The sequence below is a fragment of the Lycorma delicatula genome, chromosome 1 (assembly GCF_047948215.1).
Source record: "Lycorma delicatula isolate Av1 chromosome 1, ASM4794821v1, whole genome shotgun sequence".
Classification (NCBI taxonomy): domain Eukaryota; kingdom Metazoa; phylum Arthropoda; class Insecta; order Hemiptera; family Fulgoridae; genus Lycorma; species Lycorma delicatula.
In genome coordinates, this window is record NC_134455.1 from 318,544,353 (window position 1) to 318,560,849 (window position 16,497).

The 16,497-nt window shown below is 28.8% G+C and overlaps 1 protein-coding gene across 1 annotated transcript; it reads left to right on the forward strand.

Moving 5' to 3' along the window:
- The first annotated feature begins 2,770 nt into the window (after positions 1 to 2,770).
- Positions 2,771 to 3,451, forward strand: LOC142317874 (uncharacterized). Its single transcript, XM_075354419.1, has one exon. It carries the CDS (start codon positions 2,771 to 2,773, stop codon positions 3,449 to 3,451), a length of 681 nt encoding a protein of 226 aa, XP_075210534.1.
- The last annotated feature ends 13,046 nt before the right edge of the window (positions 3,452 to 16,497 follow it).

Genomic DNA, 16,497 nt, shown 5'->3' on the forward strand with positions numbered 1-16,497 from the left:
TAAATAGCCGCAGCTTCACATCCAAAGAGCCGCATGTAACTCGCGAGCCGCAGGTTGCCGACCCCGGCTCTATCCTAATTTTTCATGTAAGATTGTTGAATTAATAATTTTATAAATGTTTGATATTAATAAGAAGTAATATTTCAACATTTGTGTAACTGTCCACTTTATTAAAGAATTTTGGAGAATCGTAACTCATTTCAAATGAAATACATTTAAATCAAGTGCAGCAAAATATGTGTATGTGCAACTTAATAGGCGTAGAAGGAACTCATGTAGTGTCCACATCAGATGTTTTATCAACATAATTTACACGTTCTCTAATTACTGTTATTTATAATAAATTGTGTGTAATATTTATGAAAAAGGGGAATTTCCGTCAGACTTCAAAAAAAGTGTTATAGTTATGATACCAAAGAAAGCAGGGGCAGATAAATGTGAAGAATATAGAACAATTAGTTTAACTAGTCATGCATCAAAAATCTTAACTAGAATTTTATACAGAAGAATTGACAGGAGAGTGGAAGAAGTGTTAGGAGAAGACCAATTTGGTTTCAGGAAAAGTATAGGGACAAGGGAAGCAATTTTAGGCTTCAGATTAATAGTAGAAGGAAGATTAAAGAAAAACAAACCGACATACTTGGCGTTTATAGACCTAGAAAAGGCTTTCGATAACGTAGATTGGAATAAAATGTTCAGCATTTTAACAAAATTAGGGTTCAAATACAGAGATAGAAGAACAATTGCTAACATGTACAGGAACCAAACAGCAACAATAACAATTGAAGAACATAAGAAAGAAGCCCTAATAAGAAAGGGAGTCCGACAAGGATGTTCCCTATCTCCGTTACTTTTTAATCTTTACATGGAACTAGCAGTTAATGATGTTAAAGAACAATTTAGATTCGGAGTAACAGTACAAGGTGAAAAGATAAAGAATCTACGATTTGCTGATGATATAGTAATTCTAGCCGAGAGTAAAAAGGATTTAGAAGAAACAATGAACGGCATAGATGAAGTCCTACGCAAGAACTATCGCATGAAAATAAACAAGAACAAAACAAAAGTAATGAAATGTAGTAGAAATAACAAAGATGGACCACTGAATGTGAAAATAGGAGGAGAAAAGATTATGGAGGTATTAGGTGTTATTTGGGAAGTAAAATTACTAAAGATGGACGAAGCAGGAGCGATATAAAATGCCGAATAGCACAAGCTAAACGAGCCTTCAGTAAGAAATATAATTTGTTTACATCAAAAATTAATTTAAATCTCAGGAAAAGATTTTTGAAAGTGTATGTTTGGAGTGTCGCTTTATATGGAAGTGAAACTTGGACAATCGGAGTATCTGAGAAGAAAAGATTAGAAGCTTTTGAAATGTGGTGCTATAGGAGAATGTTAAAAATCAGATGGGTGGATAAAGTGACAAATGAAGAGGTATTGCGGCAAATAGATGAAGAAAGAAGCATTTGGAAAAATATAGTTAAAAGAAGAAACAGACTTATAGGCCACATACTAAGGCATCCTGGAATAGTCGCTTTAATATTGGAAGGACAGGTAGAAGGGAAAAAATGTGTAGGCAGGCCACGTTTGGAGTATGTAAAACAAATTGTTGGAGATTTAGGATGTAGAGGGTATACTGAAATGAAACGACCAGCACTAGATAGGGAATCTTGGAGAGTTGCATCAAACCAGTCAAATGACTGAAAACAAAAAAAAAAAAAATAAAAAAAATAATAAATTAACACAATTTTTCAATATAAGTATATTAGAGGTTTTAAGATTTAAAAGTAATCATTCTTGGTGATTAAATTAGTCATTACTTAGAAGATGGGTGATAAATAGAAAATCGATGATAAAGAATGTATTTTATGCTGAGAAGAATAAAAAAGTTTAGTTGTTTGTTAAAAAAATATATTAACACTTTTTGTGAGTTTCACGGAGGAGTATAATCCAGTAACAATAAATAAATGTGAACAAAAAAGTTGTAATTCCTTTCTGGCAATGGAATTATTTATATAGTGGAAAAATAATTATAGATGAAAATAGGTACCTAAGATTTCTTTTATGGGGTGGGTGTAATTTATGATAATGTTTTATTGTAGAATTATCTTTATATAATTAAACACATACATTTATGTGTTTAATTGTCATGAATGAGCTTCATAAAGCCATTAAGAGTCTAAAAAATCGGAAAGCAACAGGTTTAGATGATGTGAATGTTGAGATTATAAATTACGGTAGCTTGTTCTTTCATTCGAGGTTATTACATCTTTACAACATGTGTTGGAAGGAACACCGAATGCCACAGGTCTAGGCTTCTTCAAAAGTAATGTCTATTTATATGAAAGGACTAAAATCACAGCCAGGAAATTACCGAGGGATCAGTCCTCTTAATGCTGCTTAGAAATGTTATGCCTTTATTTTGAATCAGCGCTTGCTAGCAGTAAGAGATTGTTTAATTGGAGAAGAGCAAATGGATTTTCACCGAGGTCGGTCGTGTGCAGATGCAGTTTTTGTTTTATCTGAAATTATAGTAAAGAATCGAGAATATAACTATGAAACTCACATGGTATTTATAGACTGAGAAAAAGCTTTTAATAACGTTCAGATGTCCACGGTATGGGATATAATTCTTAGAAATGGATATCCGAGACATCTTATAGCAGCTATTGCAGGAATGTATGTTGACACAACCATAGGAATTTTTTACGGTGGTAATAATAAAGAGAAAACTGAAGATCAATAAGGGAGTGCGACAATATGTCCAATGTCTCCGACACTTTTTAGTATTTATGTGGATAAAATCTTAAAGATTTGGAAAAATTTGGTTGACTCAGGCATTAGGCTTTGTGATGGTGCATACTTTAATTCTTTATTGTATTCATACGACATCGAAATTATTTTAGAGAGTGAGGATAAGTTACAACTTGCAAGTTATATCCTAAATCAAACAAGTAAGCAATTGGATATACTCGTACAAATCTTGCCAGCGAAATCAAAGATTGTGGCTTTTAAAGGTAAATGGCTGGTACGCTCAAAAATAATCTTCGATGGGCAGATCTTGGAACAAGTACGAGTTTTTAATTATCTTGGTTGTGATCTATCATACGACAGAAATATAGATATCGATAAGAAGTTGAGCCGATTTGAGGAAGTCTGTGATTTAATACGCAGGACGGTAGGGAAACAGATCAGAGAAGAGACTCAGTTAAGATTCTACAAAACAATGGCCGTGCCTATTCTTACTTCTGATAGTGAAGTGTGGGTTTTGCAGAGTTGGAATGAGTTACGTATTCAGGTTGCTGAGATGAGGTTTTTGAGAGCGGTCAAAGGAATAAGTAGACCGATAAGTGTGATGCCACTATTGGGTAGATTAAAGGAATATCGTAAAAGATGGAGTGTTCATTTGATGTGTATGCCGCTTTGTAGAATTCCTTCTCAAGTATAGAGATACAAACCGAGGGGAAAAAGAGATACAGGACGCCCAAGAAAGCGATGGATTCTGGAAAAGGCCAATGTGCCTAACCCATGACGGATGATGATGATACTTATAAATCAAAATTAAAAAAATGATATTTTTAAATTTTGATCGTCTTCCTCCCTAAATTTAGCCTCCAAAGTGTTTTATTTTTGATTCGCATATTTTGTTATTACGCCTAGAAGATAGTAAAAAAAATATGGTTAAAAATATACAATAAATAAAAAGATGGCTTTATTGAATTTTTGCCAAGTGGTAATTTTCGAGTAAATTTAAAAACATAATTGTAAGGTAAGAATGCATGCCTTACCTTACCTTGCAATGCATGCATTGCAAGGTAATATAAAGTAGGGTTATGTTCACAAAATTTTGAAAGATTAGATCCCCAAAAATCCTCCCCTTACAGGTATTGACCCTAAAATTTAACTAAAAATTACCCTATATGTACAAATCTTTGTACGAAATTTAATCAAAATCGATTATGAAGTCAAATGTTATTAATCTTTAAACAAGCCAACTACGTACAAACGTACCTTTCTTTTTACTGTTTAGCCTCCGATAACTACCGTTTACATAATACTTCAGAGGATCAATGAGGATGATCTGTATGAGTGTAAATGAAGTGTAGTCTTGTACATTCTCAGTTCGACCATTCCTGAGATGCGTGGTTAATTAAAACCCAACCACCAAAGAACACCGGTATCCACGATCTAGTATTCAAATCCGTGTAAAAATAATTGGCTTTACTAGGACTTGAACACTGGAACTCACGACTTCAAAATCAGCTGATTTGGGAAGACGCGTTCACCACTAGACCAACCCGGTGGGTTACGCACAAACGTATGTGCATACGTACGACCATAATCCCCAATTTTTTTTTTTGTGAAATCCTGGATCATGTAATGTCGAGAAGTGCAAAAAACCGATACCCAATTGTTTTACTGATTATACTTTCCTTCTTGGAACATAACTGTAATGCTAAGATGACAGGAAATTAAAAAAAAAAACTATAAAAAAACTGATACTTTTGTTTAAATAAATTTTTGTCCAGAAAGATTTGATTTCTGAAATGAAATTAATTGGGTAAGTTAAAAAAGGATTGTGAAAAATGTTGCAATCACCCTGGTTTTTTTTTTTCTGAAGCGTGTAATTTGGCATAAAATTTACCGGTAACAATGTAGCGTATATTCGTATGTTGTGTTATTATATCATTATTTAATAATATTAGTATATGTAATTAATACTGGCATATATAGTTCGTGGTGAATATACTGGTGTAAATACTTGAAAAAGCAAGTGGTTTGTATCCACTGACGTCTATTAGTGATTTGATTAAGAATAATTGATAAAGAGTAAAATCATTTATATCCTTCAATACAGTATCCTACATTTTGCTTTCTATTTAACTCAATTTTCTTACCAGTTAGTAAGAGTTTTAATGATTTCATTTTACTTCATACTTACAGGAACAAGAAAAAAATGTTAGACAGATCAATCAAGCATCATCGCTTGAATTCATTTATGACTTGCTTTTTAAAAGAACAATGTTCTTTGAAATGTAATACAGCATCTGATAAAAAGTAGCTTTTTATTGTTAAGACATTAAAAGTTACAATTTAATTGTACACGTTCATTAGAAAATAAACGGCTATTAAAATTATTTTTTAAAGTACGAGCGAGTAAGTTGAAGGTCAATTTATTTTTTATTATTTTTGCTAACGTATAAGTAACAATAAAAAAATTCTTTTATAAAGAAATAATAACTTCATTTTGTAATGAATCATCCCCTTATACAGATAAAAAAAATTTCTTTTAAGGCCACATAATAAAAAAAAATTATTTCTTAAAGTTAGAAAAGAGTAGTAATAATAATAATAATATAAATAAAATAAATGAAAAAAAGTACAATAATTTGAATAAAATTTGATGCTCTAAATAAACGATTCTTTGTGTCATATCAACATACATTTCTTTTCCCCAATGGATATACTAGCGATCACATGTTACGAAAAATAACGCTATCAAGTTGTTTTTGAAAAAAAAGGTCTTATGTATTGATAAGATGTATGTATATTTGGTACTATTAACATATTTTGGTTGTAGACGACTGGACATGAGTCACAAATAAGTAACAAAAACAACGTAAGCATTTTGAAGAACTAGCAACGAGTTCCATGCTAGGGTTTCTAAAGAAATGTGAAAAATAGACACTGAATTACTGTCCTGTTAACTTCTCCACTGAGCTAAATAATAAGCTTGCGTATTAGCTTACTGAACCAGAAAAATATAAATGATGCTCAATCATACAAAAGGCACTTTCATATTGTTTACCACAGGGACTGAGGGTTGCTCGAACATCAACTTTTAAAGAAAGAAACTTTGATTAGTGCCTCTCGTACCTCGGGTGCTTCACATCCGTCAAAACTAAAGAAAGTCTAAGATAATGATATAAAGCAAAATCGTTAAAGAAATATAATTTAACTCAGTAAAAGAAAGAGTGATTATGAGTACAATTTTTTTTTTCATGAAATTTCTAACGAAAATTAATACTAAAAAATAATAGTAACATAATCAAATTATTTATTTTTCTAAAAATATACTGACAGAGAATAACTTTCTTTTCATGATTATTAATACAAAATATTTCTAATTTGGATCCACGAGCGGTTTAAGAAACTATGTTTACGATTAAGAAATTCAGTAAATTCCTGCAAATCAAAATAATTATAAGTTAATTTCAATCATTAATAATATTAAAAGTAAACAAATCCTGATCTTGGTGAACGTATCACCAATATTCTGGATTAATATAATTCAATAAAATTTCCTCAAAATAAAGACCGATTGGTTAAAAATATTTAATAATCTAAAATACTTCAAACTCAATAATACCATGAATTTTTTAGGTAATTTTTTTTTTGTCAATTTTGTGAATTTGATTTTTATAAAATGTTTAGGTATGTTAAATATTTTAAAAGAATGGTTATGGTAGACTAAGGTAAGCCTTAAGGTTAGTTTCTTCCCTTTATAAATGATACACAACCGTACAATCATTATTGAATTACCTGAAAAATTCTGATTTTGACACCACATGACTTCCTTGTACGCCTACTAAATTACATTCACACATTTAAAAAAAGGGTAAAGTACACGCAATTTTATTTCATTAATAACTTCTGATATTTTTTTAAATTTTATTAATGAATTATTATTCATTTTAATTTTTTTTTTTTACAATCAGAAGTTACTATTTATTAATAAATCAATTTATTTAAATAAAAAAAAAAAAAAAAAAAATTAAAAAAAGGCGATGAAGTCTTGATTCGAACCGATGTGTCATCCCCTTATAAGATCCAAATATTTCATTAATTAAATTTTTATTTGGCTATAACTCTGGAACCAATCAAAATACGTACTACTTATGATATATCTTTGAAAAGCTCTAAATGAGGGCTTCTTACTGCAGTTAAGAAAAAGTCCTAAATCGAAATTTATTTGGATTTTGGGCACTTTTGGTCCAATTGGTTGCGATCAAAAGAGATAGTGCACAATTACAATTTACAAAAGTCCCAAATCCAAAATCAACATCCTACGGCTAATGGTTTTTGAGTTATGCGAGATTCATACGTACGTACAAACATCACGCCGAAACTAGTAAAATTGGATTCAGGGATGGTCAAAATTGATATTTCAGTTGAAATCTGAAAACCGAAATTTTTCACGATCACAATACTTCGTACAATGATGTAAAAAGAGCAAAAGAAATTAATATTTTTCCTCACTAAAAGTTATTATGGACACCATAATAGACTAAGCTCATACCATACATTTTCCATTCTGGTTTGGAATTCAGTCTGGTTTGCAATTCGTTATTGCAATTACGTTTAGTAAAGAAATCAGAGAAAAACATCATTACTTTATTAAATAAATATGTCACGAAATTTTCCTTTTTTTTAAGTATGACTATACTATTTTCAGTAGTAGCTTATATCACTATTCAAATTCTTTTCCAGAATCTCAGTTTACTTCTCTTAACTTCAGTTACGTAAGGTAAAGTGGAAGTTTACAAAAAATTTGTTTAAGTATATTAAAAATTATTATTGTAATTTTAATGAGTTTAAACCTGGCTTTGATATTATAGAGCGTTATATCAGTTACCTATTAATCAGGTTATCTTGTATATTAATACTCATGATTATAAATATAAATCATTAATAAAATACTTGTATTATTTTTAATTGAACAAAAATAAAAGTATTTTAATAAATAAGTATAGCTACGATCCTAAAAGAAATGAAAGATATTTTAATGTAACTATAAGGTTTTTAATTAAACTTTACTATTAGTAAATGCTATTAAAATATGACAAAACATTAGAAACGTTTAATATATTTTTTCCCAATAGAATCAGTGTTCTTAAATAAGACAGTAGTAATAAGTTTTAGGAGCGGTTTGAAGAACGATAAAGTTTTAGTGGTTGATAAAAGAATTGAAAAGCACGACAATTTTGCTGTAATTTGAAGTTAGATGAATAAAATATATGAGGTTAAACGTTATGTTCTTCTAACTGCTTGTATTATTATACATAATGAATGAGTTAGCATGAAAACATACATAAACAAATTCAAATAAGCATTCAAATATTTATTAAGTACTGCATATGTATAATGAAAGTCATAGTTATTCAAATATAATACGTACCAAACTTACAAAATCATAACTTTCGATAGTAAACAATATTTGTTGCAGCGTGATTAAATAATTTACGTATTGAATACTCCATAACTGAAAATGAAAAACAGCACGTACCTGCAACAAAAGAAAAGAAATAAAACTTAATTTTATTTCTAATTCAACTAATTTACATGTACTGAAAATATGAAAGTGTCATTATTACTAAAGTTATTATTACTCAGAATCAATTATTAAATAAAAAAATAAAAAATACCTTTTGACAATTTATAGTCGCTCGGTTTACTTAATCTCTTATATTGGAAATATATCAAAATCTAACTCTGAAAATAATTAAGTTAGGGTAATTTATTTAAATTGGCTTAACGATTAATAAAATCTGATTTTTTTTTATTATTCAGCACATTGTCAAACTTGAGAAAAGTGTCAGCTTGACACATCCCACGTAAATCCAGAATTATTGAAAATTATTCAAATTGAATTTTAAAAAAACTCCAGTTGCAAAATTGATAATATAGTATTTAAAGAAATATGTTTTTAACTTATTTAGACTTTTTGTCTTCCTATAATTTTTATTCATTACATATATATATATATATATATATATATTTATATATATATAAATCTACTGATTTCTGTGAATCTGTCTCTTTCATGCTAAAACTACTTAAACTACTGAGCTGAAATTTTGCATTAATATAGGTTTTATACCTAGAAACAACGTAGAATTATTGCCGTGACGAAATGTTTTTTTTTTTACCTTTTTAATGGGTTGTGATAACAACCGGATTGAAATGGGTTGCAGATTTTCAACTTTATTATGTCCAAACCATTAATCGAATCAATTTAAAAATTTACTCAGAGTATTTAAAATTAAATTTTCTAAGAAAGAAAATTTCTTTGTCTTTTTTTATACCTCTTGCTTATCCCAAAATGTAGCTTTAAATGTCCGACACTGTACGGCGTACATTCCTTTAAACTTGTCATTTCCCGTTCAAGTGCTTTTTAAATAATCTGAATATATATTCTAGAGAGAAAAGTTGTAAATATTATTCACTAATCCATTCTTTAGATTATCCTGTTCACAAACAGTTAAAATTAACTGTTCTCTTTAAATTTAAATTAAAACTTCCTCAATTCTACAACCTTGTTTTACAGGATTATCTTGAGGAATATTTCTCTCAGTTAAGGTGTAATGATGAGTTATCGAAATTCTTTAACATTAGGTTAGGTGTCCATCAGGGCTCTGTACTAGGTCCTCTGTTATATTCCATATTCACAGCAGACTTTCCAGCCCTGGAAGATGGCATAATCATCATCACATTTGCTGATGACACTGTTATCCTTGCCGTCAACTAAGACCCTGGCCTAGCCTCGCGGAAGCTGTAAATGGCATTAGAACTTGTCTGCACATGGCAGAAAAAATGGAAGATTAAATTTAATCAGAATAAATCAAAGCATGTCACATGCGAAAGCCTGACAGTCCCAGTGCGTACATGGATTGTGTCTTGATCCCACAAGAGTTTGTGGGATCTGAAACTTCAACTAGATCGGCGTTTGACCTAGACATGCCACGTGAGGATGAAAAGAAAACAACTAAAGGCGAAATATAGGAAACTCCATTGGCTGCTGCAGAGAAACTCACGCTTCATGTTGCCCAATAAAATACTGATTTACAATGTTATCCTATAACTAATTTGTACTTATCGCGCGGAGTTCTGGGGAACAGCAAGTAATAGTAACATAAATATCATACAACACTTCCAAAATAAAGTAACGAGAGCAGTTGCAGAGGCACCAGAGAATCACACGGAATGATGAAGTTCATGAATATCTGGAGTTTTCGATGGTTCGTAATGATATGAGAGAGCGCAGTATTAAATACCAACATCGAACTTGACAATAACGTCAGCCACTTAGCAATCAATCTGCTTGATAACAGCACGGACGTCCGAAGGTTTAAACGTCTCCATATGCTTGATTTAGGGACTAATGAATGTCAGTTTGATAAATGACGTTAAATTTAGTGATATCTTGTTTACTTTATTTCTTTCATTTGACTATTTGTGTATTGTTTTTTTTTTTGTTTTTTTTTTTTTTTTTGATAATTAAAGTATTGTTTGTATGAACTATAAAGTGTTGGCAGAAATATTTTTTCTAATGGACTTTAAGATTACTATTTACTGCTAATTATTATTTTGAATTACTTCGTATGGGAGTTCCTTCAGAACCTCTTATCGTGTGCTTCTCATCAAATGATTTTCTTATGTTTCCACTAAAGGAGCCAATTATAAATATACTGGTTGTAGAACAAAAAAATTTATTGTTCCTCATTTTTATATTCATTTTTTTTTTTTTTTGTTACTGTTATATTTATTGTCTGTTGTAGATAATAACATTCTTCTGCGTGAGTCTAAATAATAAATCGATCAATGCACGTAGTATGTTATACATGAATTAAAGAAACAGAACTATTTCATAAGTTACACGTTAAATCATTCATATCTACATAATTCAACTCATATTTGAAGTAGACTGAGATATTAAATAAATAATGTGGCATACAAATCTTCACGTTGATTAGTTTACTTTTAAATGTTACTTTTAATTTGTTAAAGTTACCAATCTGTAGTGTCAGTAGAAATTAGATTCATTTTTATAATATTTAAAGATATTTTAAAGAAAAACTATTGACTAAAGAGGGTGGAAAATGTTAATCTCTAAATTACATGAACGGCCGAACCGATTTAGATCTATGACCCGCGTTGGAATCCTTGCGTTACGGGGAGTGTCATACGCTACATAAATATGTATGTTTAATTGTAATTACAAGGCCACAATATCACTTATACTATGCTAAATGGAAAATCGATAGTTTTTTCAGTATCCATTTATTTCTATAAAAAATAGTTGTGTTTAAGATCACCTACAAAATTGAATGAATGAATGAATTACGGTAGTAAAATTTAATAATTTGTTACTTATTGTTTATAAACATTTATAAAAAAATCTTACGATTTTTTGACGAATAGTATATTTGATCATGTAAACATGCTCTTTAGTACTAAATGTTAACAAATAATACCTTTTTTTATTTTATTTATAAAATTAATTAAATAAATAAAATAAAAAAATAATAAGTAAATAAATATACAAATTTGAGATACAAATAAAAATAATCTACGCTTAGAAATTAAATTAAATATTCTTAAATTAATTGACAACGGACTGCTTCTAGCGGGAAAGAGTCGTGAAGGAGCCGTATGCAGCCGCCCTGCGCACCATCATTGGTCCGGTCTGCACCATAATCTTATTTTTATATCCATATCCATATACGTTATATCTATAAATTTTCGAATTTGGAATTTTGCTTGATGATCACTAAAATGTATTAAATAAAAAAAATTATAAAAATCTGATGAGGACAAAACAATTATTTGTTTAAACGCCTATTAAATTATATTTTCACATTTTTTTAAAATGAATAGTACATGAAATTTTATTTCATTAAAAACTCTGATATTTTTCATATTTGTTTTTTTTTTTGTTATTATTGAATTAATTATTATTCATTGTATTGTTTTTTATGAGAGGTATTAATTATAAGTCAATATATTTAAATAAAAAACCTTACTTCGTACAAGGAAGTAAAAACACGACTGCCAAAAAAAGAAAAAAACTGTAAAAAGATAAATAAATCCTAAAAAAAAGAAAACAAGGTATAAGATTAAAGTACTAAACATAAGTATGCAGTATTTAATTAAATAAATGTCTGTAAATTGATAGGCTCCCATTACGGGGACAACCAATTTACAGACAGTTTTAATTTGTTTAAATATATTTGTCATGTTTGTAGAAATAACAGGTATTTAAGGTTGTCTAATGATTCAAGTTCCTACCAGGTCTTACATTGATAAGAAAATTTGTCCTTTAACGGAAATATTTAAATGCAATCGGGTGTTCTTTAAATATTTTCATTGAAGGACAAAATTTACTTATTGATTTAAGTAGTGGTGAGAACTTGAATCGTTAAGCAACCTTAAATGCTGCTATTTCTACAACATGAAAAATATATTTATACAAATTAAAACCGTTTAAAAGTTGATTGGTCATCCATTACTTCATTTAATTAAATACTGCTAACGATATTTAGTCGTTTGTTCCAATACCTTATTTACTTTTTTTTTTATTTCGATTTATTTATGATTTTTTACTTTTTTTATTCTTTGGCAGTTGTTTTTTTAAAATCTTATAATTGTTTTTATTATTCGTTATTTTTACGTAAAGTTTATTATATTTTTGTCACAAGACTGGACGGGGTTTAATTATAAACTAACAACAGAATCAAAATCACAGCCGGAACGCAGTAGCAAGGAGGTATCATCATTTAGTTATGAAGATGTTAGTAACGAAAATAATTTTACAAGTTAATATAAGAAATTGATAGAGAATTGATGTATGATCATTGTAAACTTTTTAACGTTTTGACATTCGATATTCGTGTCAAATTTACCCGTTAAATTGACCGATAATTTTGTCAAAAACTGACGGTTAAATTGTCCTAATTAACGAGAAATAGCGAATAGTCTACTCTAATATAGTCATACTAAAGAATATTTAATTACTGTTGGCTTAAACGTTAATTTAGCACGCAGGTTAAACCCAATGACGATTATTAGCGAGTTAACTAAAGATAGCTATATTAATTATAGTCGGCTAACTACAGCTTAGCTTTAGCTAATTATAAAATTATTTTATTTTTTAATACAATTTTATTTTATATTCCGCATTCTATTTAATTCTTACAGTCCCTTTTATATCAAAAGTAATTCTGATATAATACCTCTAACCGTTAAAATAGAATTTATCTAGCCTAATCTCAAATTTTCTACCATTTGTGCAACAAGAAAATTTTAACACTCTACATCACTCCACACCCAAAGATTGGGTATGGAATGATGTAGTGTTTTATAATAATCTTTATTTTTGGACATTGTTTATAATAATTTTTAGTTTTCAATAACCAGAAAATATTGTAATTTTTATTATTTTTGAATGGTTATTACAGTTCTATATTTTTTTTATACTTTCGTTAAATAAATAATGTAATCATTGTAAATATAATTTTTAATTTTTATTTGATGGGGTAAAATTTTTATCGCTGCACAAATGTCTCAAAATATGCACATCATTGTTAGCCATTTGTTTTTTTAAAATTAAAAGAATGTTATAAGACATGTATAACCATTTTTTTTTTTAAATGAATAGATACTTGTTATTATGAACAAAATGAAACCTTTTATGTAAGACATAATAAGAACCTTAAAGAAATGAATTCCTATTACTCTTCAGTATACAAGGTAGTAGTCATAAACATGTTTCATCAAAATCTTTAAGATTTTTAGATTACTTTTCTTTTTATAAGAATTTATTATAATTGCCTACATTTGAAGAAGAAGAAAAATTACACGGAAAAGAATATTAAAAAAAGTAAATATAATAATAAATTATCTTCTCCCTTTTCAATATGAAACGGTGATTTACGTGCAAAAGATTCGTTTGTTATCTTTTCACAAAAAAACACTGTTCGCATGAACTCAAGGCTATTCCTTATATGATATATGAACTCATCCATATATGTCTTGTTGGTTTATGAAAAAAAAATAAATTTTACATATTTTCTTATTTATCCTAAGATTTTTTTATCCGGCAGTTTGTTATTATTTATTAAAATTTAATTTGAAAGGATTTAATATAAGAATATATTTAACACCCCTGAAGGAAATCTAAATTAGAATTTTTTTAAGAAATCGTCCCTTTTCTCATATAAATATAGACATCATTTACACTCATATATATCATCCTCATTCATTCTCTGAAGTATTATCTGAAAGGTAATTACCGGAGGCTAAACAGGAAAAAGAAAGTTAAAAAGACAAAAACGTTTTACAAAAATCAATCTTTTGTAGCATTCCATATATACTTTTGCTAATTTTCATTTATTTGTCTACTCATATTTTATGTAAAAATAAAACTAATAAGATGTAAAATAAAATAATCGGTTTTAAATAAATTTATTCGAAATAAAAATTTAAAAAAAATAAGTAATAACAGGAAAAAGTCTTAAGCTACCTTAAATTAGAATTTTATATCGGTTTTGTATAAAAAAAGTACAAGATAGTGTTGCTTCCAATTTTCCACCAATTTAACAAAACAAGATATAAACAATTAAAAACGTTTTTTTGGGGTTTATTGAGTTTTTAATATTCTGATTTAATTTCGTTTTTTTAATTAATTCTTACCCAGTTACAAAATTCATTGCTTCACTTGACAAAAATTATGTATTCCAATTTGTAAAAATGTAGATAAATAAAACCAAAAACCATATTTTGGATTGTGTAATATAATATACCAAATAATGAATTGTATCATTCTAATAACGAAGTTAGCCGACTGAAGTAATTTTCAGTAAACCAACCCTTTTTTTCTTATTTCTAATTTATCTGTATAGCTGTAATATGAAAGGAAAATTTCCTATTATGTTTTCTTTGTGTAGCTTACAATTAGAACACTGAACCAATTTTAATGGGGCATATTTATAAGAGAAGAGAGAGATTTTTGGGCGAGGGTTATTTATAAGAGAATGGTTAGGTTACTATATAACTTTTGTATTTTATTAAGCAAATTTTACTAAAGGTAATGTAATACACAATCTCCATCATATCAGCTATTAATTAAATTTTTGCCAATGTAAATTCCAGAAAATTTGTCTTTAAGGATTATTTTCAAATAATTATTATTGCTTTATATTAATTTCCTTAATACGAAATAAGTTTTTTATTTTATTGTTATAAAAAAACAAAAAAAAACTTAAGTTTAAAGACAATAGCATAAACATTTTTGTTCTTTTTTTTGAAAATGTAGTTTATTGGAATTAAGTTTTTTTGTTTCTTTTTATCTTCCTGTTTAGCCTTCGGGATTCACCATCCGGCATTACTTCAGAGGATGAATGAGGATGATATGTATGAGTGTAAGTAAAGTGTAGTCTTGTACAGTCTCAGGTCAACTATTTCTGAGATGTGTGGTTAATTGAAACCCAACCCCGAAGAACATCGGTATCTACAATCTAGTATTCAAATAAGAATTAAGTTTGAATAGTATAAAATACACGCGGCTGAAGAATAATTTATTTTTTCCCTTTTAATTTAGTAGTGTTTTACGTTTAAAAAATACTAGGCACAGCTGTTTGCAAAAAACATCCTGCCCAACAAGAAACTACAAATTCTTGTTACTACAGCAAAATTAAGCGAGGTATGAATATTCTTCTTAAAACATGATTCCATGGTAATAAATTATTTAAATTGTCGGATTATTAACTGTAATTATTTTTTTATTAATCTGTAGATTGTATAGACATAGGTTTCATTCATGTTATTTAAAATTCATTATTAATGAGAAACATTAATTTTATTTCAATTCGGACTTTTAAAATTTAAAAATCGTCGGCTTCGGTCGGATTCCCACTGGGCTCCTGATGATTCAGCGGCTCCATACAGTTCACACAGCTCTTTTCGGGTGCACTCGGCTCCTATCGCATCACTCGGCTCTTTACAGTTCACACAGCTCCTTTTGATCGCACTAACTTCCTGACGATTAGCGGCTCCGTACACAGTATATACAAGCAAGCTCCTCACTTTATTCAAGAAATCCTATTTCAGTCTTCGAAGAGAATACTAAAAGTCTCTAAGGACTCATCAAGTCTTATCCCACTCATTACATTTATTACTACAATAAACTTACATAGAGATTTACAAGTTATTAATGTTATACATATAAATGATATTTACAATTACAATAAAATAATTATAATCTCAAGAACTCAAAGATTTCTTTTACATACATAGATATTTTAACGAAAAATAAATATTTCACCAAGAATGATGCAAAAAAATAATATTATTAACATCTCTTTTATGCCGCATAAATTCCTGTAAGAGATTCCAAGCTTTACCTCATGATAGCTATTTAAGAGATGAGAAGTTGGCTGTGTAAAGGAATCTAGTAGTTATAGTAATAGGAAAATGAGTATCAATATTCGCCTCTCCATGACCGCTCAAACTCCAATTACAGAGACGTTTAGTGTAAACTGCTGTAGTCTTTAGGTCCAATTATTCTCAAGACTGCAGTGTGATTTAAACAATACGCTAAAACATTTACAACGGGAAAGAGAGTTTTTTGGGGTTAATTTTCTCAAATTTTTGGAAACATAACCCTAATTTATATTAAGCTCAGTACATGCGTGCATGCTTACCATGCCATTAAAA

Coding starts and splice junctions, on each gene's coding strand:
- LOC142317874 (XM_075354419.1), top strand. CDS start 2,771: ATGTCTCCGACACTTTTTAGTATTTATGTGGATAAAATCTTAAAGATT.